This window comes from Euprymna scolopes, chromosome 13 (assembly GCF_053919585.1).
Source record: "Euprymna scolopes isolate OS-2025 chromosome 13, ASM5391958v1, whole genome shotgun sequence".
Classification (NCBI taxonomy): Eukaryota; Metazoa; Mollusca; class Cephalopoda; order Sepiida; family Sepiolidae; genus Euprymna; species Euprymna scolopes.
In genome coordinates this window covers 52,233,959-52,261,230 of record NC_136494.1, presented here as the reverse complement: position 1 = coordinate 52,261,230, position 27,272 = coordinate 52,233,959, and the positions used below count along the sequence as shown (strand labels likewise).

Here is a 27,272-nt window from a genome sequence, read left to right as displayed (position 1 = left end):
GCTAGACAACAATCATACATAAAAAATCTACTAGACAACAATAATAAATATAAACTCTGCTAGAAAACAATAATAAATATAAACTGTGCTAGACAACAATAATAAATATAAACTGTGCTAGACAACAATAAAAAATATAAACTCTGCTAGACAACAATAATAAACATAAACTGTGCTAGACAATAATAATAAATATACACTCTGCTAGACAACAATACTAAATATAAACTCTACTAGACAACAATAATAAATATAAACTGTGCTAGGCAACAATAATAAATATAAACTCTGCTAGACAACAATAATAAATATAAACTCTGCTAGAAAACAATAATAAATATAAACTGTGCTAGACAACAATAAATATAAACTGTGCTAGACAACAATAATAAATATAAACTTTGCTAGACAACAATAATAACTACAAACTCTGCTAGGCAACAATAATAAATATAAACTCTGCTAGACAACAATAATAAATATAAACTGTGCTAGACAACAATAATAAATATAAACTGCGCTAGACAACAATAATAAATATAAATTGTGCTAGACAACAATAATAAATATAAACTCTGCTAGGCAACAATAATAAATATAAACTCTGCTAGACAATAATAATAAATATAAACTTTGCTAGACAACAATAATAAATACAAACTCTGCTAGACAACAATAATAAATATACACTGTGCTAGACAACAATAATAAATATAAACTCTGCTAGACAACAATAATAAATACAAACTGTGGTAGACAACAATAATAAATAAAAACTCTGCTAGACAACAATAATAAATATAAACTCTGCTAGACAACAATAATATATATACACTCTGCTAGGCAACAATAATAAATATAAACTCTGCTAGACAACAATAATAAATATAAACTCTGCTAGACAACAATAATAAATATAAACTGTGCTAGACAACAATAATAAATATAAACTCTGCTAGACAACAATAATAAATATAAACTGTGCTAGACAATAATAATAAATATAAACTCTGCTAGACAACAATAATAAATATAAACTCTGCTAGACAACAATAATAAATATAAACTGTGCTAGACAACAATAATAAATATAAACTGTGGTAGACAACAATAATAAATATAAACTGTGGTAGACAACAATAATAAATAAAAACTCTGCTAGACAACAATAATAAATATAAACTCTGCTAGACAACAATAATATATATAAACTCTGCTAGGCAACAATAATAAATATAAACTCTGCTAGACAACAATAATAAATATAAACTCTGCTAGACAACAATAATAAATATAAACTCTGCTAGACAACAATAATAAATAAAAACTGTGCTAGACAACAATAATAAATATAAACTCTGCTAGACAACAATAATAAATATAAACTGTGGTAGACAACAATAATAAATAAAAACTCTGCTAGACAACAATAATAAATATAAACTCTGCTAGACAACAATAATATATATAAACTCTGCTAGACAACAATAATACATATAAACTGTGCTAGGCAACAATAATAAATATAAACTGTGCTAGGCAACAATAATAAATATAAACTCTGCTAGACAACAATAATAAATATAAACTGTGCTAGACACTAATAATAAATATAAATTCTGCTAGACATCAATAAAAACTACAAACTCTGCTAGGCAACAATTATAAATATAAAATCTGCTAGACAAACATAATAAATATAAACTCTGCTAGGCAACAATAATAAATATAAACTGTGCTAGACAACTATAATAAATATACACTCTGCTAGATAACAATAATAAATATAAACTCTGCTAGGCAACAATAATAAATATAAAGTTTGCTAGACAATAATAATAAATATAAACTTTGCTAGACAACAATAATAAATACAAACTCTGCTAGACAACAATAATAAATATCAACTGTGCTAGACAACAATAATAAATATAAACTCTGCTAGACAACAATAATAAATATAAACTGTGGTAGACAACAATAATAAATATAAACTGTGGTAGACAACAATAATAAATAAAAACTCTGCTAGACAACAATAATAAATATAAACTCTGCTAGACAACAATAATATATATAAACTCTGCTAGGCAACAATAATAAATATAAACTCTGCTAGACAACAATAATAAATATAAACTCTGCTAGACAACAATAATAAATATAAACTCTGCTAGACAACAATAATAAATAAAAACTGTGCTAGACAACAATAATAAATATAAACTCTGCTAGACAACAATAATAAATATAAACTGTGGTAGACAACAATAATAAATAAAAACTCTGCTAGACAACAATAATAAATATAAACTCTGCTAGACAACAATAATATATATAAACTCTGCTAGACAACAATAATACATATAAACTGTGCTAGGCAACAATAATAAATATAAACTGTGCTAGGCAACAATAATAAATATAAACTCTGCTAGACAACAATAATAAATATAAACTGTGCTAGACACTAATAATAAATATAAATTCTGCTAGACATCAATAAAAACTACAAACTCTGCTAGGCAACAATTATAAATATAAAATCTGCTAGACAAACATAATAAATATAAACTCTGCTAGGCAACAATAATAAATATAAACTGTGCTAGACAACTATAATAAATATACACTCTGCTAGATAACAATAATAAATATAAACTCTGCTAGGCAACAATAATAAATATAAAGTTTGCTAGACAACAATAATAAATACAAACTGTGCTAGACAACAATAATAAATATAAACTCTGCTTGACAGCAATAATAAATATAAACTGTGCTAGACAACAATAATAAATATTAACTCTGCTAGACAACAATAATAAATATAAAATCAGCTAGGCAACAATAATAAATATAGACTGTGCTAGACAACAATAATAAATATAAACTCTGCTAGACAACAATAATAAATATAAACTCTGCTTGACAATAATAATAAATATAAACTCTGCTAGACAACAATAATAAAAATAAACTGTGCTAGACAACAATAATAAATATAAATTCTGCTAGACAACAATAATAAATATAAACTCTGCTAGACAACAATAATAAATATAAACTCTGCTAGACAACAATAATAAATATAAACTCTGCTAGACAACAATAATATATATAAACTCTGCTAGGCACCAATAATAAATATAAACTCTGCTAGACAACAATAATAAATATAAACTCAGCTAAGCAACAATAATAAATATAAACTGTGCTAGACAACAATAATAAATATAAACTCTGCTAGACAACAATAATAAATATAAACTCTGCTAGACAACAATAATAAATATAAACTCTGCTAGACAACAATAAGAAATATAAACTTTGCCAGACAATAATAATAAATATAAACTGTGCTAGACAACAATAATAAATATAAACTCTGCTAGACATCAATAATAAATATAAACTCTGCTTTACGATAATAATAAATATAAACTCTGCTAGACAACAATAATAAATATAAACTCTGCTAGACAATAATAATAAATATAAACTTTGCTAGACAATAATAATAAATATAAACTTTGCTAGACAACAATATTTAATATAAACTCTGCTAGACAACAATAATAAATATAAACTCTGCTAGACAACAATAATAAATATAAACTCTGCTAGACAACAATAATACATATAAACTCTACTAGAAAACAATAATAAATATAAACTGTGCTAGGCAACAATAATAAATATAAACTGTGCTAGACAACAATAATAAATATAAACTCTGCTAGACAACAATAAAAAATATCAACTGTGCTAGACAACAATAATAAATATAAACTGTGCTAGACAATAATTATAAATATAAACTGTGCTAGACAATAATTATAAATATAAACTTTGCTAGACAACAATAATAAATATAAACTTTGCTAGACAACAATAATAACTAAAAACTCGGCTAGGCGACAATAATAAATATAAACTCTGCTTGACAACAATAATAAATATAAACTCTGCTAGACAACAATAATAAATATAAACTCTGCTAGACAACAATAATAACTACAAACTCTGCTAGGCAACAATAATAAATATAAACTGTGCTAGACAACAATAATAAATACAAACTGTGCTAGACAACAATAATAAATATAAACTCTGCTAGACAACAATAATAAATATAAACTCTGCTAGAAAACAATAATAAATATAAACTGTGCTAGACAACAATAAATATAAACTGTGCTAGACAACAATAATAAATATAAACTTTGCTAGACAACAATAATAACTACAAACTCTGCTAGGCAACAATAATAAATATAAACTCTGCTAGACAACAATAATAAATATAAACTGTGCTAGACAACAATAATAAATATAAACTGTGCTGGACAACAATAATAAATATAAATTGTGCTAGACAACAATAATAAATATACACTCTGCTAGACAACAATAATAATATACACTCTGCTAGACAACAATAATAAATATAAACTCTGCTAGGCAACAATAATAAATATAAACTCTGCTAGACAATAATAATAAATATAAACTTTGCTAGACAACAATAATAAATACAAACTCTGCTAGACAACAATAATAAATATACACTGTGCTAGACAACAATAATAAATATAAACTGTGCTAGACAACAATAATAAATACAAACTCTGCTAGACAACAATAATAAATATAAACTCTGCTAGGCAACAATAATAAATATCAACTGTGCTAGACAACAATAATAAATATAAACTCTGCTAGACAACAATAATAAATACAAACTCTGCTAGACAACAATAATAAATATACACTGTGCTAGACAACAATAATAAATATAAACTCTGCTAGACAACAATAATAAATATAAACTGTGGTAGACAACAATAATAAATAAAAACTCTGCTAGACAACAATAATAAATATAAACTCTGCTAGACAACAATAATATATATAAACTCTGCTAGGCAACAATAATAAATATAAACTCTGCTAGACAACAATAATATATATAAACTCTGCTAGACAACAATAATACATATAAACTGTGCTAGGCAACAATAATAAATATAAACTGTGCTAGGCAACAATAATAAATATAAACTCTGCTAGACAACAATAATAAATATAAACTGTGCTAGACACTAATAATAAATATAAATTCTGCTAGACATCAATAATAACTACAAACTCTGCTAGGCAACAATTATAAATATAAAATCTGCTAGACAAACATAATAAATATAAACTGTGCTAGACAACAATAATAAATATAAACTGTGCTAGACAACTATAATAAATAAAAACTCTGCTAGACAACAATAATAACTACAAACTCTGCTAGACAACAATAATATATATAAACTCTGCTAGGCACCAATAATAAATATAAACTCTGCTAGACAACAATAATAAATATAAACTCAGCTAAGCAACAATAATAAATATAAACTGTGCTAGACAACAATAATAAATATAAACTCTGCTAGACAAAAATAATAAATATAAACTCTGCTAGACAACAATAAGAAATATAAACTTTGCCAGACAATAATAATAAATATAAACTGTGCTAGACAACAATAATAAATATAAACGTTGCTAGACATCAATAATAAATACAAACTGTGCTAGACAACAATAATAAATATAAACTCTGCTAGACAACAATAATAAATATAAACTCTGCTAGAAAACAATAATAAATATAAACTGTGCTAGACAACAATAATAAATATAAACTCTGCTAGACATCAATAATAAATATAAACTCTGCTTGACGATAATAATAAATATAAACTCTGCTAGACAACAATAATAAATATAAACTCTGCTAGACAATAATAATAAATATAAACTTTGCTAGACAATAATAATAAATATAAACTTTGCTAGACAACAATATTTAATATAAACTGTGCTAGACAACAATAATAAATATAAACTCTGCTAGACAACAATAATAAATATAAACTCTGCTAGACAACAATAATAAATATAAACTCTGCTAGACAACAATAATAAAGATAAACTCTGCTAGACAGCAATAATAAATATAAACTCTGCCTGACAATAATAATAAATATAAACTGTGCAAGACAACAATAATAAATATAAACTCTGCTAGACAACAATAATAAATATAAACTGTGCTAGACAACAATAATAAATATAAACTCTGCTAGACAACAATAATAACTACAAACTCTGCTAGACAACAATAATTACTACAATCTCTGCTAGGCAACAATAATAAATATAAACTGTGCTAGACAACAATAATAAATATAAACTCTGCTAGACAACAATAATAAATATAAACTCTGCTAGGCAACAATAATCAATATAAACTCTGCTAGACAACAATAATAAATATAAACTGCTAGACAACAATAATAAATCTAAACTCTGCTAGACAACAATAATAAATATAAACTCTGCTAGACAACAATAATAAATATAAACTCTGCTAGACAACAATAATAAATACAAACTGTGCTAGACAACAATAATAAATATAAACTCTGCTTGACAGCAATAATAAATATAAACTGTGCTAGACAACAATAATAAATATAAACTGTGCTAGACAACAATAATAAATATTAACTCTGCTAGACAACAATAATAAATATAAAATCAGCTAGGCAACAATAATAAATATAAACTGTGCTAGACAACAATAATAAATATAAACTCTGCTAGACAACAATAATAAATATAAACTCTGCTTGACAATAATAATAAATATAAACTCTGCTAGACAACAATAATAAAAATAAACTGTGCTAGACAACAATAATAAATATAAATTCTGCTAGACAACAATAATAAATATAAACTCTGCTAGACAACAATAATAAATATAAACTCTGCTAGACAACAATAAGAAATATAAACTTTGCCAGACAATAATAATAAATATAAACTGTGCTAGACAACAATAATAAATATAAACTCTGCTAGACATCAATAATAAATATAAACTCTGCTTGACGATAATAATAAATATAAACTCTGCTAGACAACAATAATAAATATAAACTCTGCTAGACAATAATAATAAATATAAACTTTGCTAGACAATAATAATAAATATAAACTTTGCTAGACAACAATATTTAATATAAACTCTGCTAGACAACAATAATAAATATAAACTCTGCTTGACAACAATAATAAATATAAACTCTGCTAGACAACAATAATACATATACACTCTACTAGAAAACAATAATAAATATAAACTGTGCTAGGCAACAATAATAAATATAAACTGTGCTAGACAACAATAATAAATATAAACTCTGCTAGACAACAATAAAAAATATCAACTGTGCTAGACAACAATAATAAATATAAACTGTGCTAGACAATAATTATAAATATAAACTTTGCTAGACAATAATAATAAATATAAACTTTGCTAGACAACAATAATAACTACAAACTCGGCTAAGCGACAATAATAAATATAAACTCTGCTAGACAACAATAATAAATATAAACTCTGCTAGACACTAATAATAAATATAAACTCTGCTAGACAACAATAATAAATATAAACTCTGCTAGACAACAATAATAACTCCAAACTCTGCTAGGCAACAATAATAAATATAAACTGTGCTAGACAACAATAATAAATATAAACTCTCATATACAACAATAATAAATATAAACTCTGCTAGGCAACAATAATAAATATAAACTGTGCTAGACAACAATAATAAATATAAACTCTCCTAGACAACAATAATAAATATAAACTCTGCTAGACAACAATAATAAATATAAACTGTGCTAGACAACAATAATAAATATAAACTGTGCTTGACAACAATAATAAATATAAACTCTGCTAGACAACAATAATAAATATAAACTCTGCTAGACAGTAATAATAAATATAAACTCTGCTAGACAACAATAATAAATATAAACTCTGCTAGACAACAATAATAAATATAAACTCTGCTAGACAACAATAATAAAGATAAACTCTGCTAGACAGCAATAATAAATATAAACTCTGCCTGACAATAATAATAAATATAAACTGTGCAAGACAACAATAATAAATATAAACTCTGCTAGACAACAATAATAAATATAAACTGTGCTAGACAACAATAATAAATATAAACTCTGCTAGACAACAATAATAACTACAAACTCTGCTAGACAACAATAATTACTACAATCTCTGCTAGGCAACAATAATAAATATAAACTGTGCTAGACAACAATAATAAATATAAACTCTGCTAGACAACAATAATAAATATAAACTCTGCTAGGCAACAATAATAAATATAAACTCTGCTAGACAACAATAATAAATATAAACTGCTAGACAACAATAATAAATCTAAACTCTGCTAGACAACAATAATAAATATAAACTCTGCTAGACAACAATAATAAATATAAACTCTGCTAGGCAACAATAATAAATATAAACTGTGCTAGACAACAATAATAAATATAAACTCTCATATACAACAATAATAAATATAAACTCTGCTAGGCACCAATAATAAATATAAACTGTGCTAGACAACAATAATAAATATAAACTCTCCTAGACAACAATAATAAATATAAACTCTGCTAGACAACAATAATAAATATAAACTGTGCTAGACAACAATAATAAATATAAACTGTGCTTGACAACAATAATAAATATAAACTCTGCTAGACAACAATAATAAATATAAACTCTGCTAGACAGTAATAATAAATATAAACTCTGCTAGACAACAATAATAAATATAAACTCTGCTAGACAACAATAATAAATATAAACTCTGCTAGACAGCAATAATAAATATAAACTATGCCTGACAATAATAATAAATATAAACTGTGCTAGACAACAATAATAAATATAAACTCTGCTAGACAACAATAATAAATATAAACTCTGCTAGACAACAATAATAAAGATAAACTCTGCTAGACAACAATAATAAATATAAACTCTGCCTGACAATAATAATAAATATAAACTGTGCAAGACAACAATAATAAATATAAACTCTGCTAGACAACAATAATAAATATAAACTGTGCTAGACAACAATAATAAATATAAACTCTGCTAGACAACAATAATAACTACAAACTCTGCTAGACAACAATAATTACTACAATCTCTGCTAGGCAACAATAATAAATATAAACTGTGCTAGACAACAATAATAAATATAAACTCTGCTAGACAACAATAATAAATATAAACTCTGCTAGGCAACAATAATAAATATAAACTCTGCTAGACAACAATAATAAATATAAACTGCTAGACAACAATAATAAATCTAAACTCTGCTAGACAACAATAATAAATATAAACTCTGCTAGACAACAATAATAAATATAAACTCTGCTAGACAACAATAATAAATACAAACTGTGCTAGACAACAATAATAAATATAAACTCTGCTTGACAGCAATAATAAATATAAACTGTGCTAGACAACAATAATAAATATAAACTGTGCTAGACAACAATAATAAATATTAACTCTGCTAGACAACAATAATAAATATAAACTCTGCTTGACAGCAATAATAAATATAAACTGTGCTAGACAACAATAATAAATATAAACTGTGCTAGACAACAATAATAAATATAAACTCTGCTAGACAACAATAATAAATATAAAATCAGCTAGACAACAATAATAAATATAAACTGTGCTAGACAACAATAATAAATATAAACTCTGCTAGACAACAATAATAAATATAAACTCTGCTTGACAATAATAATAAATATAAACTCTGCTAGACAACAATAATAAAAATAAACTGTGCTAGACAACAATAATAAATATAAATTCTGCTAGACAACAATAATAAATATAAACTCTGCTAGACAACAATAATAAATATAAACTCTGCTAGACAACAATAAGAAATATAAACTTTGCCAGACAATAATAATAAATATAAACTGTGCTAGACAACAATAATAAATATAAACTCTGCTAGACATCAATAATAAATATAAACTCTGCTTGACGATAATAATAAATATAAACTCTGCTAGACAACAATAATAAATATAAACTCTGCTAGACAATAATAATAAATATAAACTTTGCTAGACAATAATAATAAATATAAACTTTGCTAGACAACAATATTTAATATAAACTGTGCTAGACAACAATAATAAATATAAACTCTGCTAGACAACAATAATAAATATAAACTCTGCTAGACAACAATAATAAATATAAACTCTGCTAGACAACAATAATAAAGATAAACTCTGCTAGACAGCAATAATAAATATAAACTCTGCCTGACAATAATAATAAATATAAACTGTGCAAGACAACAATAATAAATATAAACTCTGCTAGACAACAATAATAAATATAAACTGTGCTAGACAACAATAATAAATATAAACTCTGCTAGACAACAATAATAACTACAAACTCTGCTAGACAACAATAATTACTACAATCTCTGCTAGGCAACAATAATAAATATAAACTGTGCTAGACAACAATAATAAATATAAACTCTGCTAGACAACAATAATAAATATAAACTCTGCTAGGCAACAATAATAAATATAAACTCTGCTAGACAACAATAATAAATATAAACTGCTAGACAACAATAATAAATATAAACTGCTAGACAACAATAATAAATCTAAACTCTGCTAGACAACAATAATAAATATAAACTCTGCTAGACAACAATAATAAATATAAACTCTGCTAGACAACAATAATAAATACAAACTGTGCTAGACAACAATAATAAATATAAACTCTGCTTGACGATAATAATAAATATAAACTCTGCTAGACAACAATAATAAATATAAACTGTGCTAGACAACAATAATAAATATAAACTGTGCTAGACAACAATAATAAATATTAACTCTGCTAGACAACAATAATAAATATAAAATCAGCTAGGCAACAATAATAAATATAAACTGTGCTAGACAACAATAATAAATATAAACTCTGCTAGACAACAATAATAAATATAAACTCTGCTTGACAAAAATAATAAATATAAACTCTGCTAGACAACAATAATAAATATAAACTGTGCTAGACAACAATAATAAATATAAACTCTGCTAGACAACAATAATAAATATAAACTCTGCTTGACAATAATAATAAATATAAACTCTGCTAGACAACAATAATAAAAATAAACTGTGCTAGACAACAATAATAAATATAAATTCTGCTAGACAACAATAATAAATATAAACTCTGCTAGACAACAATAATAAATATAAACTCTGCTAGACAACAATAAGAAATATAAACTTTGCCAGACAATAATAATAAATATAAACTGTGCTAGACAACAATAATAAATATAAACTCTGCTAGACATCAATAATAAATATAAACTCTGCTTGACGATAATAATAAATATAAACTCTGCTAGACAACAATAATAAATATAAACTCTGCTAGACAATAATAATAAATATAAACTTTGCTAGACAATAATAATAAATATAAACTTTGCTAGACAACAATATTTAATATAAACTCTGCTAGACAACAATAATAAATATAAACTCTGCTTGACAACAATAATAAATATAAACTCTGCTAGACAACAATAATACATATACACTCTACTAGAAAACAATAATAAATTTAAACTGTGCTAGGCAACAATAATAAATATAAACTGTGCTAGACAACAATAATAAATATAAACTCTGCTAGACAACAATAAAAAATATCAACTGTGCTAGACAACAATAATAAATATAAACTGTGCTAGACAATAATTATAAATATAAACTTTGCTAGACAATAATAATAAATATAAACTTTGCTAGACAACAATAATAACTACAAACTCGGCTAAGCGACAATAATAAATATAAACTCTGCTAGACAACAATAATAAATATAAACTCTGCTAGACAACAATAATAAATATAAACTCTGCTAGACAACAATAATAAATATAAACTCTGCTAGACAACAATAATAACTCCAAACTCTGCTAGGCAACAATAATAAATATAAACTGTGCTAGACAACAATAATAAATATAAACTCTCATATACAACAATAATAAATATAAACTCTGCTAGGCAACAATAATAAATATAAACTGTGCTAGACAACAATAATAAATATAAACTCTCCTAGACAACAATAATAAATATAAACTCTGCTAGACAACAATAATAAATATAAACTGTGCTAGACAACAATAATAAATATAAACTGTGCTTGACAACAATAATAAATATAAACTCTGCTAGACAACAATAATAAATATAAACTCTGCTAGACAGTAATAATAAATATAAACTCTGCTAGACAACAATAATAAATATAAACTCTGCTAGACAACAATAATAAATATAAACTCTGCTAGACAACAATAATAAAGATAAACTCTGCTAGACAGCAATAATAAATATAAACTCTGCCTGACAATAATAATAAATATAAACTGTGCAAGACAACAATAATAAATATAAACTCTGCTAGACAACAATAATAAATATAAACTGTGCTAGACAACAATAATAAATATAAACTCTGCTAGACAACAATAATAACTACAAACTCTGCTAGACAACAATAATTACTACAATCTCTGCTAGGCAACAATAATAAATATAAACTGTGCTAGACAACAATAATAAATATAAACTCTGCTAGACAACAATAATAAATATAAACTCTGCTAGGCAACAATAATAAATATAAACTCTGCTAGACAACAATAATAAATATAAACTGCTAGACAACAATAATAAATCTAAACTCTGCTAGACAACAATAATAAATATAAACTCTGCTAGACAACAATAATAAATATAAACTCTGCTAGGCAACAATAATAAATATAAACTGTGCTAGACAACAATAATAAATATAAACTCTCATATACAACAATAATAAATATAAACTCTGCTAGGCACCAATAATAAATATAAACTGTGCTAGACAACAATAATAAATATAAACTCTCCTAGACAACAATAATAAATATAAACTCTGCTAGACAACAATAATAAATATAAACTGTGCTAGACAACAATAATAAATATAAACTGTGCTTGACAACAATAATAAATATAAACTCTGCTAGACAACAATAATAAATATAAACTCTGCTAGACAGTAATAATAAATATAAACTCTGCTAGACAACAATAATAAATATAAACTCTGCTAGACAACAATAATAAATATAAACTCTGCTAGACAGCAATAATAAATATAAACTATGCCTGACAATAATAATAAATATAAACTGTGCTAGACAACAATAATAAATATAAACTCTGCTAGACAACAATAATAAATATAAACTCTGCTAGACAACAATAATAAAGATAAACTCTGCTAGACAACAATAATAAATATAAACTCTGCCTGACAATAATAATAAATATAAACTGTGCAAGACAACAATAATAAATATAAACTCTGCTAGACAACAATAATAAATATAAACTGTGCTAGACAACAATAATAAATATAAACTCTGCTAGACAACAATAATAACTACAAACTCTGCTAGACAACAATAATTACTACAATCTCTGCTAGGCAACAATAATAAATATAAACTGTGCTAGACAACAATAATAAATATAAACTCTGCTAGACAACAATAATAAATATAAACTCTGCTAGGCAACAATAATAAATATAAACTCTGCTAGACAACAATAATAAATATAAACTGCTAGACAACAATAATAAATCTAAACTCTGCTAGACAACAATAATAAATATAAACTCTGCTAGACAACAATAATAAATATAAACTCTGCTAGACAACAATAATAAATACAAACTGTGCTAGACAACAATAATAAATATAAACTCTGCTTGACAGCAATAATAAATATAAACTGTGCTAGACAACAATAATAAATATAAACTGTGCTAGACAACAATAATAAATATTAACTCTGCTAGACAACAATAATAAATATAAACTCTGCTTGACAGCAATAATAAATATAAACTGTGCTAGACAACAATAATAAATATAAACTGTGCTAGACAACAATAATAAATATAAACTCTGCTAGACAACAATAATAAATATAAAATCAGCTAGACAACAATAATAAATATAAACTGTGCTAGACAACAATAATAAATATAAACTCTGCTAGACAACAATAATAAATATAAACTCTGCTTGACAATAATAATAAATATAAACTCTGCTAGACAACAATAATAAAAATAAACTGTGCTAGACAACAATAATAAATATAAATTCTGCTAGACAACAATAATAAATATAAACTCTGCTAGACAACAATAATAAATATAAACTCTGCTAGACAACAATAAGAAATATAAACTTTGCCAGACAATAATAATAAATATAAACTGTGCTAGACAACAATAATAAATATAAACTCTGCTAGACATCAATAATAAATATAAACTCTGCTTGACGATAATAATAAATATAAACTCTGCTAGACAACAATAATAAATATAAACTCTGCTAGACAATAATAATAAATATAAACTTTGCTAGACAATAATAATAAATATAAACTTTGCTAGACAACAATATTTAATATAAACTGTGCTAGACAACAATAATAAATATAAACTCTGCTAGACAACAATAATAAATATAAACTCTGCTAGACAACAATAATAAATATAAACTCTGCTAGACAACAATAATAAAGATAAACTCTGCTAGACAGCAATAATAAATATAAACTCTGCCTGACAATAATAATAAATATAAACTGTGCAAGACAACAATAATAAATATAAACTCTGCTAGACAACAATAATAAATATAAACTGTGCTAGACAACAATAATAAATATAAACTCTGCTAGACAACAATAATAACTACAAACTCTGCTAGACAACAATAATTACTACAATCTCTGCTAGGCAACAATAATAAATATAAACTGTGCTAGACAACAATAATAAATATAAACTCTGCTAGACAACAATAATAAATATAAACTCTGCTAGGCAACAATAATAAATATAAACTCTGCTAGACAACAATAATAAATATAAACTGCTAGACAACAATAATAAATATAAACTGCTAGACAACAATAATAAATCTAAACTCTGCTAGACAACAATAATAAATATAAACTCTGCTAGACAACAATAATAAATATAAACTCTGCTAGACAACAATAATAAATACAAACTGTGCTAGACAACAATAATAAATATAAACTCTGCTTGACGATAATAATAAATATAAACTCTGCTAGACAACAATAATAAATATAAACTGTGCTAGACAACAATAATAAATATAAACTGTGCTAGACAACAATAATAAATATTAACTCTGCTAGACAACAATAATAAATATAAAATCAGCTAGGCAACAATAATAAATATAAACTGTGCTAGACAACAATAATAAATATAAACTCTGCTAGACAACAATAATAAATATAAACTCTGCTTGACAAAAATAATAAATATAAACTCTGCTAGACAACAATAATAAATATAAACTGTGCTAGACAACAATAATAAATATAAACTCTGCTAGACAACAATAATAAATATAAACTCTGCTTGACAATAATAATAAATATAAACTCTGCTAGACAACAATAATAAAAATAAACTGTGCTAGACAACAATAATAAATATAAATTCTGCTAGACAACAATAATAAATATAAACTCTGCTAGACAACAATAATAAATATAAACTCTGCTAGACAACAATAAGAAATATAAACTTTGCCAGACAATAATAATAAATATAAACTGTGCTAGACAACAATAATAAATATAAACTCTGCTAGACATCAATAATAAATATAAACTCTGCTTGACGATAATAATAAATATAAACTCTGCTAGACAACAATAATAAATATAAACTCTGCTAGACAATAATAATAAATATAAACTTTGCTAGACAATAATAATAAATATAAACTTTGCTAGACAACAATATTTAATATAAACTCTGCTAGACAACAATAATAAATATAAACTCTGCTTGACAACAATAATAAATATAAACTCTGCTAGACAACAATAATACATATACACTCTACTAGAAAACAATAATAAATTTAAACTGTGCTAGGCAACAATAATAAATATAAACTGTGCTAGACAACAATAATAAATATAAACTCTGCTAGACAACAATAAAAAATATCAACTGTGCTAGACAACAATAATAAATATAAACTGTGCTAGACAATAATTATAAATATAAACTTTGCTAGACAATAATAATAAATATAAACTTTGCTAGACAACAATAATAACTACAAACTCGGCTAAGCGACAATAATAAATATAAACTCTGCTAGACAACAATAATAAATATAAACTCTGCTAGACAACAATAATAAATATAAACTCTGCTAGACAACAATAATAAATATAAACTCTGCTAGACAACAATAATAACTCCAAACTCTGCTAGGCAACAATAATAAATATAAACTGTGCTAGACAACAATAATAAATATAAACTCTCATATACAACAATAATAAATATAAACTCTGCTAGGCAACAATAATAAATATAAACTGTGCTAGACAACAATAATAAATATAAACTCTCCTAGACAACAATAATAAATATAAACTCTGCTAGACAACAATAATAAATATAAACTGTGCTAGACAACAATAATAAATATAAACTGTGCTTGACAACAATAATAAATATAAACTCTGCTAGACAACAATAATAAATATAAACTCTGCTAGACAGTAATAATAAATATAAACTCTGCTAGACAACAATAATAAATATAAACTCTGCTAGACAACAATAATAAATATAAACTCTGCTAGACAGCAATAATAAATATAAACTATGCCTGACAATAATAATAAATATAAACTGTGCTAGACAACAATAATAAATATAAACTCTGCTAGACAACAATAATAAATATAAACTCTGCTAGACAACAATAAGAAATATAAACTTTGCCAGACAATAATAATAAATATAAACTGTGCTAGACAACAATAATAAATATAAACTCTGCTAGACATCAATAATAAATATAAACTCTGCTTGACGATAATAATAAATATAAACTCTGCTAGACAACAATAATAAATATAAACTCTGCTAGACAATAATAATAAATATAAACTTTGCTAGACAATAATAATAAATATAAACTTTGCTAGACAACAATATTTAATATAAACTGTGCTAGACAACAATAATAAATATAAACTCTGCTAGACAACAATAATAAATATAAACTCTGCTAGACAACAATAATAAAGATAAACTCTGCTAGACAGCAATAATAAATATAAACTCTGCCTGACAATAATAATAAATATAAACTGTGCAAGACAACAATAATAAATATAAACTCTGCTAGACAACAATAATAAATATAAACTGTGCTAGACAACAATAATAAATATAAACTCTGCTAGACAACAATAATAACTACAAACTCTGCTAGACAACAATAATTACTACAATCTCTGCTAGGCAACAATAATAAATATAAACTGTGCTAGACAACAATAATAAATATAAACTCTGCTAGACAACAATAATAAATATAAACTCTGCTAGGCAACAATAATAAATATAAACTCTGCTAGACAACAATAATAAATATAAACTGCTAGGCAACAATAATAAATCTAAACTCTGCTAGACAACAATAATAAATATAAACTCTGCTAAACAACAATAATAAATATAAACTCTGCTAGACAACAATAATAAATACAAACTGTGCTAGACAACAATAATAAATATAAACTCTGCTTGACAGCAATAATAAATATAAACTGTGCTAGACAACAATAATAAATATAAACTGTGCTAGACAACAATAATAAATATTAACTCTGCTAGACAACAATAATAAATATAAAATCAGCTAGGCAACAATAATAAATATAAACTGTGCTAGACAACAATAATAAATATAAACTCTGCTAGACAACAATAATAAATATAAACTCTGCTTGACAAAAATAATAAATATAAACTCTGCTAGACAACAATAATAAATATAAACTGTGCTAGACAACAATAATAAATATAAACTCTGCTAGACAACAATAATAAATATAAACTCTGCTTGACAATAATAATAAATATAAACTCTGCTAGACAACAATAATAAAAATAAACTGTGCTAGACAACAATAATAAATATAAATTCTGCTAGACAACAATAATAAATATAAACTCTGCTAGACAACAATAATAAATATAAACTCTGCTAGACAACAATAAGAAATATAAACTTTGCCAGACAATAATAATAAATATAAACTGTGCTAGACAACAATAATAAATATAAACTCTGCTAGACATCAATAATAAATATAAACTCTGCTTGACGATAATAATAAATATAAACTCTGCTAGACAACAATAATAAATATAAACTCTGCTAGACAATAATAATAAATATAAACTTTGCTAGACAATAATAATAAATATAAACTTTGCTAGACAACAATATTTAATATAAACTCTGCTAGACAACAATAATAAATATAAACTCTGCTTGACAACAATAATAAATATAAACTCTGCTAGACAACAATAATACATATACACTCTACTAGAAAACAATAATAAATATAAACTGTGCTAGGCAACAATAATAAATATAAACTGTGCTAGACAACAATAATAAATATGAACTCTGCTAGACAACAATAAAAAATATCAACTGTGCTAGACAACAATAATAAATATAAACTGTGCTAGACAATAATTATAAATATAAACTTTGCTAGACAATAATAATAAATATAAACTTTGCTAGACAACAATAATAACTACAAACTCGGCTAAGCGACAATAATAAATATAAACTCTGCTAGACAACAATAATAAATATAAACTCTGCTAGACAACAATAATAAATATAAACTCTGCTAGACAACAATAATAAATATAAACTCTGCTAGACAACAATAATAACTCCAAACTCTGCTAGGCAACAATAATAAATATAAACTGTGCTAGACAACAATAATAAATATAAACTCTCATATACAACAATAATAAATATAAACTCTGCTAGGCAACAATAATAAATATAAACTGTGCTAGACAACAATAATAAATATAAACTCTCCTAGACAACAATAATAAATATAAACTCTGCTAGACAACAATAATAAATATAAACTGTGCTAGACAACAATAATAAATATAAACTGTGCTTGACAACAATAATAAATATAAACTCTGCTAGACAACAATAATAAATATAAACTCTGCTAGACAGTAATAATAAATATAAACTCTGCTAGACAACAATAATAAATATAAACTCTGCTAGACAACAATAATAAATATAAACTCTGCTAGACAGCAATAATAAATATAAACTATGCCTGACAATAATAATAAATATAAACTCTGCTAGACAACAATAATAAATATAAACTCTGCTAGACAACAATAATAAAGATAAACTCTGCTAGACAGCAATAATAAATATAAACTCTGCCTGACAATAATAATAAATATAAACTGTGCAAGACAACAATAATAAATATAAACTCTGCTAGACAACAATAATAAATATAAACTGTGCTAGACAACAATAATAAATATAAACTCTGCTAGACAACAATAATAACTACAAACTCTGCTAGACAACAATAATTACTACAATCTCTGCTAGGCAACAATAATAAATATAAACTGTGCTAGACAACAATAATAAATATAAACTCTGCTAGACAACAATAATAAATATAAACTCTGCTAGGCAACAATAATAAATATAAACTCTGCTAGACAACAATAATAAATATAAACTGCTAGACAACAATAATAAATCTAAACTCTGCTAGACAACAATAATAAATATAAACTCTGCTAGACAACAATAATAAATACAAACTGTGCTAGACAACAATAATAAATATAAACTCTGCTTGACAGCAATAATAAATATAAACTGTGCTAGACAACAATAATAAATATAAACTGTGCTAGACAACAATAATAAATATAAACTCTGCTAGACAACAATAATAAATATTAACTCTGCTAGACAACAATAATAAATATAAAATCAGCTAGGCAACAATAATAAATATAAACTGTGCTAGACAACAATAATAAATATAAACTCTGCTAGACAACAATAATAAATATAAACTCTGCTTGACAAAAATAATAAATATAAACTCTGCTAGACAACAATAATAAATATAAACTGTGCTAGACAACAATAATAAATATAAACTCTGCTAGACAACAATAATAAATATAAACTCTGCTTGACAATAATAATAAATATAAACTCTGCTAGACAACAATAATAAAAATAAACTGTGCTAGACAACAATAATAAATATAAATTCTGCTAGACAACAATAATAAATATAAACTCTGCTAGACAACAATAATAAATATAAACTCTGCTTGACAAAAATAATAAATATAAACTCTGCTAGACAACAATAATAAATATAAACTGTGGTAGACAACAATAATAAATATAAACTGTGCTAGACAACAATAATAAATATAAACTCTGCTTGACAAAAATAATAAATATAAACTCTGCTAGACAACAATAATAAATATAAACTCTGCTTGACAACAATAATAAATATAAACTGTGCTAGACAACAATAATAAATATAAACTGTGCTAGACAACAATAATAAATATAAACTGTGCTAGACAACAATAATAAATATAAACTGTGCTAGACAACAATAATAAATATAAACTCTGCTAGACAATAATAAATATGTTTCCCCGAAAATGTACAAATGCAATTAAGTTAGTCCTAGCTTTAATCCCTCATTCATGCACACATGACTTCTGTAGACTTCATGCTGACATTATCATCCTTCCAGCAGATTTTCAGTCGGAAGGAAAACTCCAAACTAGCAACCTTTTCTTACCTTCAGGTTTGATCTACTGGAATCCTAAATCAAAAAGTTTTTAAATTTAACTTCTTTAAAATTAAAATGTAGCTGATGAAAAGAACCCTTGAATAAAATAAATTCTATTGAAAGAGCAGTTGTCTCAGTAGTGCACCAATAAATAGTTGTTTCACTAATGAATTTGTGCAGATGTGTTGGGAAGGTGAAGCTAATTGCACTGACTAGGATTGAAAATGTAGCAAGACAATGAAGAAACATTTCTAATGGAAATGTTCATTGCAAAACAAATTTTTGAGACACAACCTAATTTAAAGAAAAACAAATATTTACAAATGATTTTTTAAAAAAAATAAGTGAAATGTTTGTTTTTTTCAGGAAAAACACTATTTTATAAACAATTAAAACCAAAAATTGATGAAACTGACTTAAAAAAAAGTTAGGTTGTGCAATGATCACAATCACCTACACAATCTAACTTTTTTTGTTTGTTGATAATGGCAAAATGGTGGTTGGGTGATACAGGAAGTAGAAATGTTTTTTTATATGACAGATTTTTTGAGATAGAGGAATTGAGTAGCAGGCTGGACAGCAACATTGAAATGTTTAAAGATTAGAGATTTTAAGGCTAAGTGTATCAAAAATGAACTCGTAAGATTATAATAAAGTATATATACTTTATTATAATCCTACGAGTTCATTTTTGACCTAAAAGATATACTTAGCCTTAAAATCTCTAATCTTTAAACATTTTTTAAAAATGTCATTTTTGTATGCAAAGATTTATTCCAGCTTGCATGCTCACAGTCTGTCAGACACAGCACCAGAAAATTGAACTATTGTGGAATTCAAACAACACTTTCTTGAATCAAGCAGAGGGGAAATTCCAACAAACCATTTATCCAAGTTCCTAACTTGCTGTGAAAATACCAAAGTTTTGCAGATCTTTAAACACAGAATTGGCGTTCAACTTTTAATAGAGCAACTAGTCAGAACACATGTGATCCTTGTGGCATTGGACAATATTTAGTGCTGAGTATACAAATGACTCCTCGGACTACAATCATATCACAGGTTACTGGGAAAGTGTTGTAGTTTGTGTGTGTTTGATGACTTAAAAGTACCCTTTCTCTCCTTTGCAAATTCAAATATCTCCCATTTGCATAACATTTGTAGCATAGATATTAGCCACAAATTAAACAAGATCCTCAAACTTTTATTTTTAAAGAATTCTGAAATGCATTAGAGGATGTGTTCATGCCTCTAATTTTAAGATACCTCCTTTGAAAATATTTTCAATATGCATGAAATTACTACATAGTAAGAACACTTTTTAATCAGATGAAATATTTTATTTAGATAAAAAGATTTTGTTTTGTTTTTCTTTTATATATTTTTTTTCTGTGATATTAAATGAAAGTATTTGTGAGTATGAATTAGAGAAAGTGGTAGATATTGGTTCTGCATTTATTTGCAGAAGATCGGTTTTTAATGTGGGGAAAATCCAACTTCCCAAAATGAGGCACCCTAGATTTGAACAAAAATTCTGAAAATAATGTCAACACCCTCTCTCAAATGAAGAAATCTTAGACAACCGGTAATAAATCCACAGTCTTCAAATTTATTTTCAAAAGCAGCAAAACAGAAGAAAATAACTTGCAACATATGTTGCTTGTGGTGTTATGCCCTATCCTAATCCAGGTAATGTCAGGTAACCCAGCTAGCACTGATTATGTTTTATTTTTCTGTTTCCTTTTGTAGGTTGATGTTAGTGAGCCAGGATGCGCCATATTCAGAGCCTCTAATAAATTCATTTGTGCCGGAGACACCAGCGGCAAGGTAGGCTATAAAGTATTATTTTACTAATAGGTAAGAAGACCAAATTTTTTTTTTTTTAATTACATGCACATTTTTTCCCCAAAAATCATTTTTAAATTGTTCACTTGTTTCTGCAAAATGTGTTTTAATGCTTATTTATATTGAGATACATGAAAATATGGCAGTTCAAAATAACTAGTAAACTTATGAATATACTAATTTATCAGTGAAAAATAGCAAATATTACAGAAAATAAGTGAATAGAATTTTAATAAAAAATGAAACAAGTGAACGAACTTTGAATCATATAATACCGCTTGATATTTTCATATAAAAAGGGAGATAATCTATGATTTGCTTGACCAGAAAGTCGTATGGAGTTTGTTGATTAGGATTTATTCAAATTTAAGCAATTGTGACCTCATTGTACTCAGAAGATACTAAATACACTTTAGAAACAGTAATGCATGTTTTGTAAGATTTTAAATCTGCATTGAAGTTTGCAGATATTGAATTTGAATCGCCAATTTTATTTCCTTAGAATTTTATTTTTGGTAGAGAATTCTAGGTACTCTTCTCTGAAGCGAATGTGCAAACCTCTGAGGATTACAAAATCCTTTTTTATGACAATGTTGATAATCTATTTGTCACCACATGACCAACATGTAGTTGATGGATTTAATTAAAAAATGTGTACAGACACATAATCTTTATTATAATAAGATATAGTAAGACATGTCACTTATCAGAGTAAATGAAATATCTATTTAAATTTTTTTCAATATTTTATTTTCATACATGTAAGCAACAGCTTTGTGCATAGAAAATGTACAAATCTCTAAACAATTAAAAAACTACCTGCAACATTTTCTGTGAATAAATATTAAAGCTGTTTGTAATTAGTCTTACTTAAATAATGACTTTTAAAACAAAAATATCAAGCTATTATTGTAGATTTTCTCTTATATTATCTTTCTGTTATATAGTACATCTAAGTTTATTTTTTTTATTATATTTAGTGAATTACATGGATTAGTTTTAGTATATGTAGGGCAAGTACTTTTATGTGTCACAATAATACAATGGACATCCGACAAAAACTAAGAAAAAATGCACCATCTCATTTCAACATTAAGAGAAAAAATTGCTTGAAATAATTTAAAAAAAGTATATTTAAAATAATTTTCTACTTTCTTCTCACTACATTGGTATAACTTCCAATAAGTTCATAAATCTAAAACTCTGAAAAAAGTTAATGCAATCCATTAATTACATCAGAATCATAAAATCAATATTATTTTTCAAACTTTATACATTCTTGAAATGCTTCACTAACTTGTTCAAATCTATCAGTAAAAATGCTTCACTAACTTGTTCAATCTATCAGTAAAAAAATTCCAATATTTCTGGATGGGCAAAAATTAGTCCATAATCACTGTTAAAATTATAAACAGCCCATATTATGCTTTCTAAAACTCTTGTGATACCAAATTCGAATTGCCATCCCTTTTAATACTTTTAATACTCAGCATCCCTTATATGTCTTGAGTAATTTTCCTGTTTCCATGCCAACAAGTCTTTGATGTCATTAAAATGTTATGCAAAACATAATACCTAATCTCATTTCTGTATTACATACATTCAGATTTTACCCCAAAATGAATAAACAATTTTAAAATTTAGTTTTTCATTGCTTAACATTTTACTTTTTCCAATGATAGTCAAAAAAGAAATAATCTTTATAAAAACGAAAGCATTTTTTGTTGCACAAAAGTTTGTATTTTTTTTTTGTTGTTGTTTTAGATTACTCTCTATGATCACAATACTCTGAATGCGGAACATATTCTCGATGCACACACAGGAACATTATCGGATTTTGACATTGATGGCAACCTGCTTGTTACTTGTGGTTATTCTAACAGGTAACGTAGTTTATTGCAATTTTACTTAGGATAATCTTGATACATTCATTATAGCATTTTCAGAATTATTGATTCAGAATACATTTGTCATTGTTCCATGTCTGTACTAGTAGTTTTCATTTTTTACTCTTTACATCTTATTCTTCATATTTCACAATATTGTAAAGAGTCTTCATTTTCAAGCATACAGTATACAAAAAGTAATATTTTTAATTCTATGACTATATATTTATTTGGATTTTTTTTTTATCATGAATTTATTTTACAAATTCTAAAACAAAAGAAACGTTCATGAATTTTAAAACTTGATTTTTATGATTATTCAATTAAAATGAAGCTGACTTCAGTAAAAAAAATTTGAGGATTTTTGCAAAATAAAACTTTTTTTTATCTTTATTTCTAATTTCCTATCTGACATTGAATATAATTATTGTTTAAAAGCAATGTAAACATTTATGAGACTTGTTAAATATGTCCGTCTTGGTTTACCATAATTTTTTGGAATATAAACATAGCTAAGAAAGAAAGATACAAATAAAATCATCAGACATATTTGATTTAAATTAAAACTTTAATAGCATACCTTCATGTAGTAATTGTATCAAATCAAACATTTTTAATACGTTTTCATTTTACTAACACCAGCAAGAGAGGGGGGGCAGCTTTGCCTGGTTGTAAAATACGCTAAAATATGATATTTTAATTTATCCAGATTTCGTATATATTATCATAGAGTCATGATTTTAAAAGTAAAAAAAAAGTATTTGGGTGTCATCAGTTAGAATCAAAACCGAAAACAAAACTGTAGCATTCAAAGCTGGTGATGTTACCACTGTACCAGCGTGATACGCATATGAACTGATTAAAATTAAAAATAAACTAAGTTGAACGTACAAAACGTATAATGATTTTTTTCAATTTTGACCCATTAAAAACTATTTTAACTGGCTAAAGACACTTAAAAATATGGTCCATAAATAATTCAATCATTTGAAGCTCCTAGTGCCACTTTGTGACTTTTAGTTTTGGAAGAGATAGAGTTGGAAAATATGGAGACAGACAGACAGACAGACAGACATATAACCTTTTATATATTAGATTTAAAATTGTTCATATTGGTGACATTTAATTTTCTTATCTACTTGAACAAATTAAATGGAATACTTATGAAAGAAGAACTATTGAATTAAAGTTAGCAAAAAAGTAAATGTTTCTGTTTTGGTCTAACATAAATTTTTGACATTCTGTAATTTTTTAATATTATTGTGTAATTTGTAATTTACTCTTTTCTCCCTCCCTCTCTCTCTCTCTCTCTCTCTCTCATGGAAGAGTGAAAAGATTTTTAAGCTGTTTCCCTGCCCTCTCTTTCGCTCTCATTACTTTTTGAATACTTCTACAATTGATGCTGTTCCTTCATCTATTCTCTTTGATCAACACACTTCTGTCTGCTTATATATTAGAAAGAAAGAAATATCAAATTTATATCAATATAAAATAAAATAATTGTACCAAACCAATGTTTTTTTTTTTTATTCAGTAATTTCTCATTTGACTAAATATATTATATGCTTAAGATTGTTTACATTGATATTAAATTTGGTGCTTCTACACTATTGGGACGAAATTTTGGAAATTATAATACTGAATTTCACATGAAAGCAATGGTATTTACGTATCCAAAAATTACGAATATCAATAAAGTAGAAAATTATTAAAGAAAATAAGAAATAGAATTTGATGAAAACGATTGTGAGACACAAGAGAGTTCAAAAGGGAGGTAACTTTCCATTTCGATTCAAACAAGATGGCGACAATTTTTCACCTGCTAACACGATTAAAGTTGTTTTATTTAATAATTCAGTAATATTCAGGTAATTTTGACTGCATTTTTTCAAAGCTACCATTTTAACTTATTAGAATTGGCAAAAAAATCAGTTGAAACCATTGTTTTTTATCTGAAAACACCATTTATCAACTACAAAATCTTGTCCCAATTCTGTAGAAGCTCCTTAAATTTTTTTATTCATTTAAATAAATCAGTTAAAGTTAGCTAATGTACTTCCTAATTCTGGTGTAGCAAAGGAAGCAGTGACAAGGCAAATCAGTTCCTTTACTTTTATTATTCTTCAGTGTTTCTATTGTGAAACAATTTATTGAAATAGAATAGAAGAAAAGTATACAATAAAAATTAACAAAGTTATACAGATAAAAATAACACAATTTGTCAGTTTCGATAGCCATCTGCAATAATACCTGTGGCAGCAAAGAATCAACACCAACTATTTTGTGAATAATATGTATTATTGAATACATATTTTTTATGATCACTAATTTCATTTTTTATTTTGATTCCACTAATTTTATTTTTATACTTTCATAAGCATATTTATTATACGAATTCAAATAAAATCTTTTATTTTTGAAATTTAAAAAAACAACTTATTTTTATAATTTCATAAACATATTTCTTATAAAATTTCAAATAAACTAAAAACTTTTATTTTTTAATTTTGTTATTGAAAGTGCCAATAAAGACTAATTGTGTTATCTGTATAATTTTGTTACTTTTGTCATCGCTTCCGGTAACGCTACACCAGAAGTTAAAAAGTATGTTAGTTGAATATAATAAATGAATTAAATGAAATGCTTATGAAAAACTATCAAATAAAAAAT

At 25.3% G+C, this 27,272-nt stretch overlaps 1 protein-coding gene across 2 annotated transcripts in view; it reads left to right on the top strand.

Annotated features, from left to right (window-relative positions):
* LOC145292022 (PAN2-PAN3 deadenylation complex catalytic subunit PAN2-like) overlaps positions 1–27,272 on the top strand; it is a 147,229-nt gene that overhangs the window by 60,956 nt on the left and 59,001 nt on the right. For both annotated transcript variants that reach the window (XM_080138028.1, XM_080138029.1), the window contains 2 exons: positions 22,621–22,698; positions 24,481–24,599. In XM_080138028.1, coding sequence (XP_079994154.1) covers positions 22,621–22,698; positions 24,481–24,599 — 197 coding nt within the window. The remainder of the gene's footprint in view (positions 1–22,620; positions 22,699–24,480; positions 24,600–27,272) is intronic.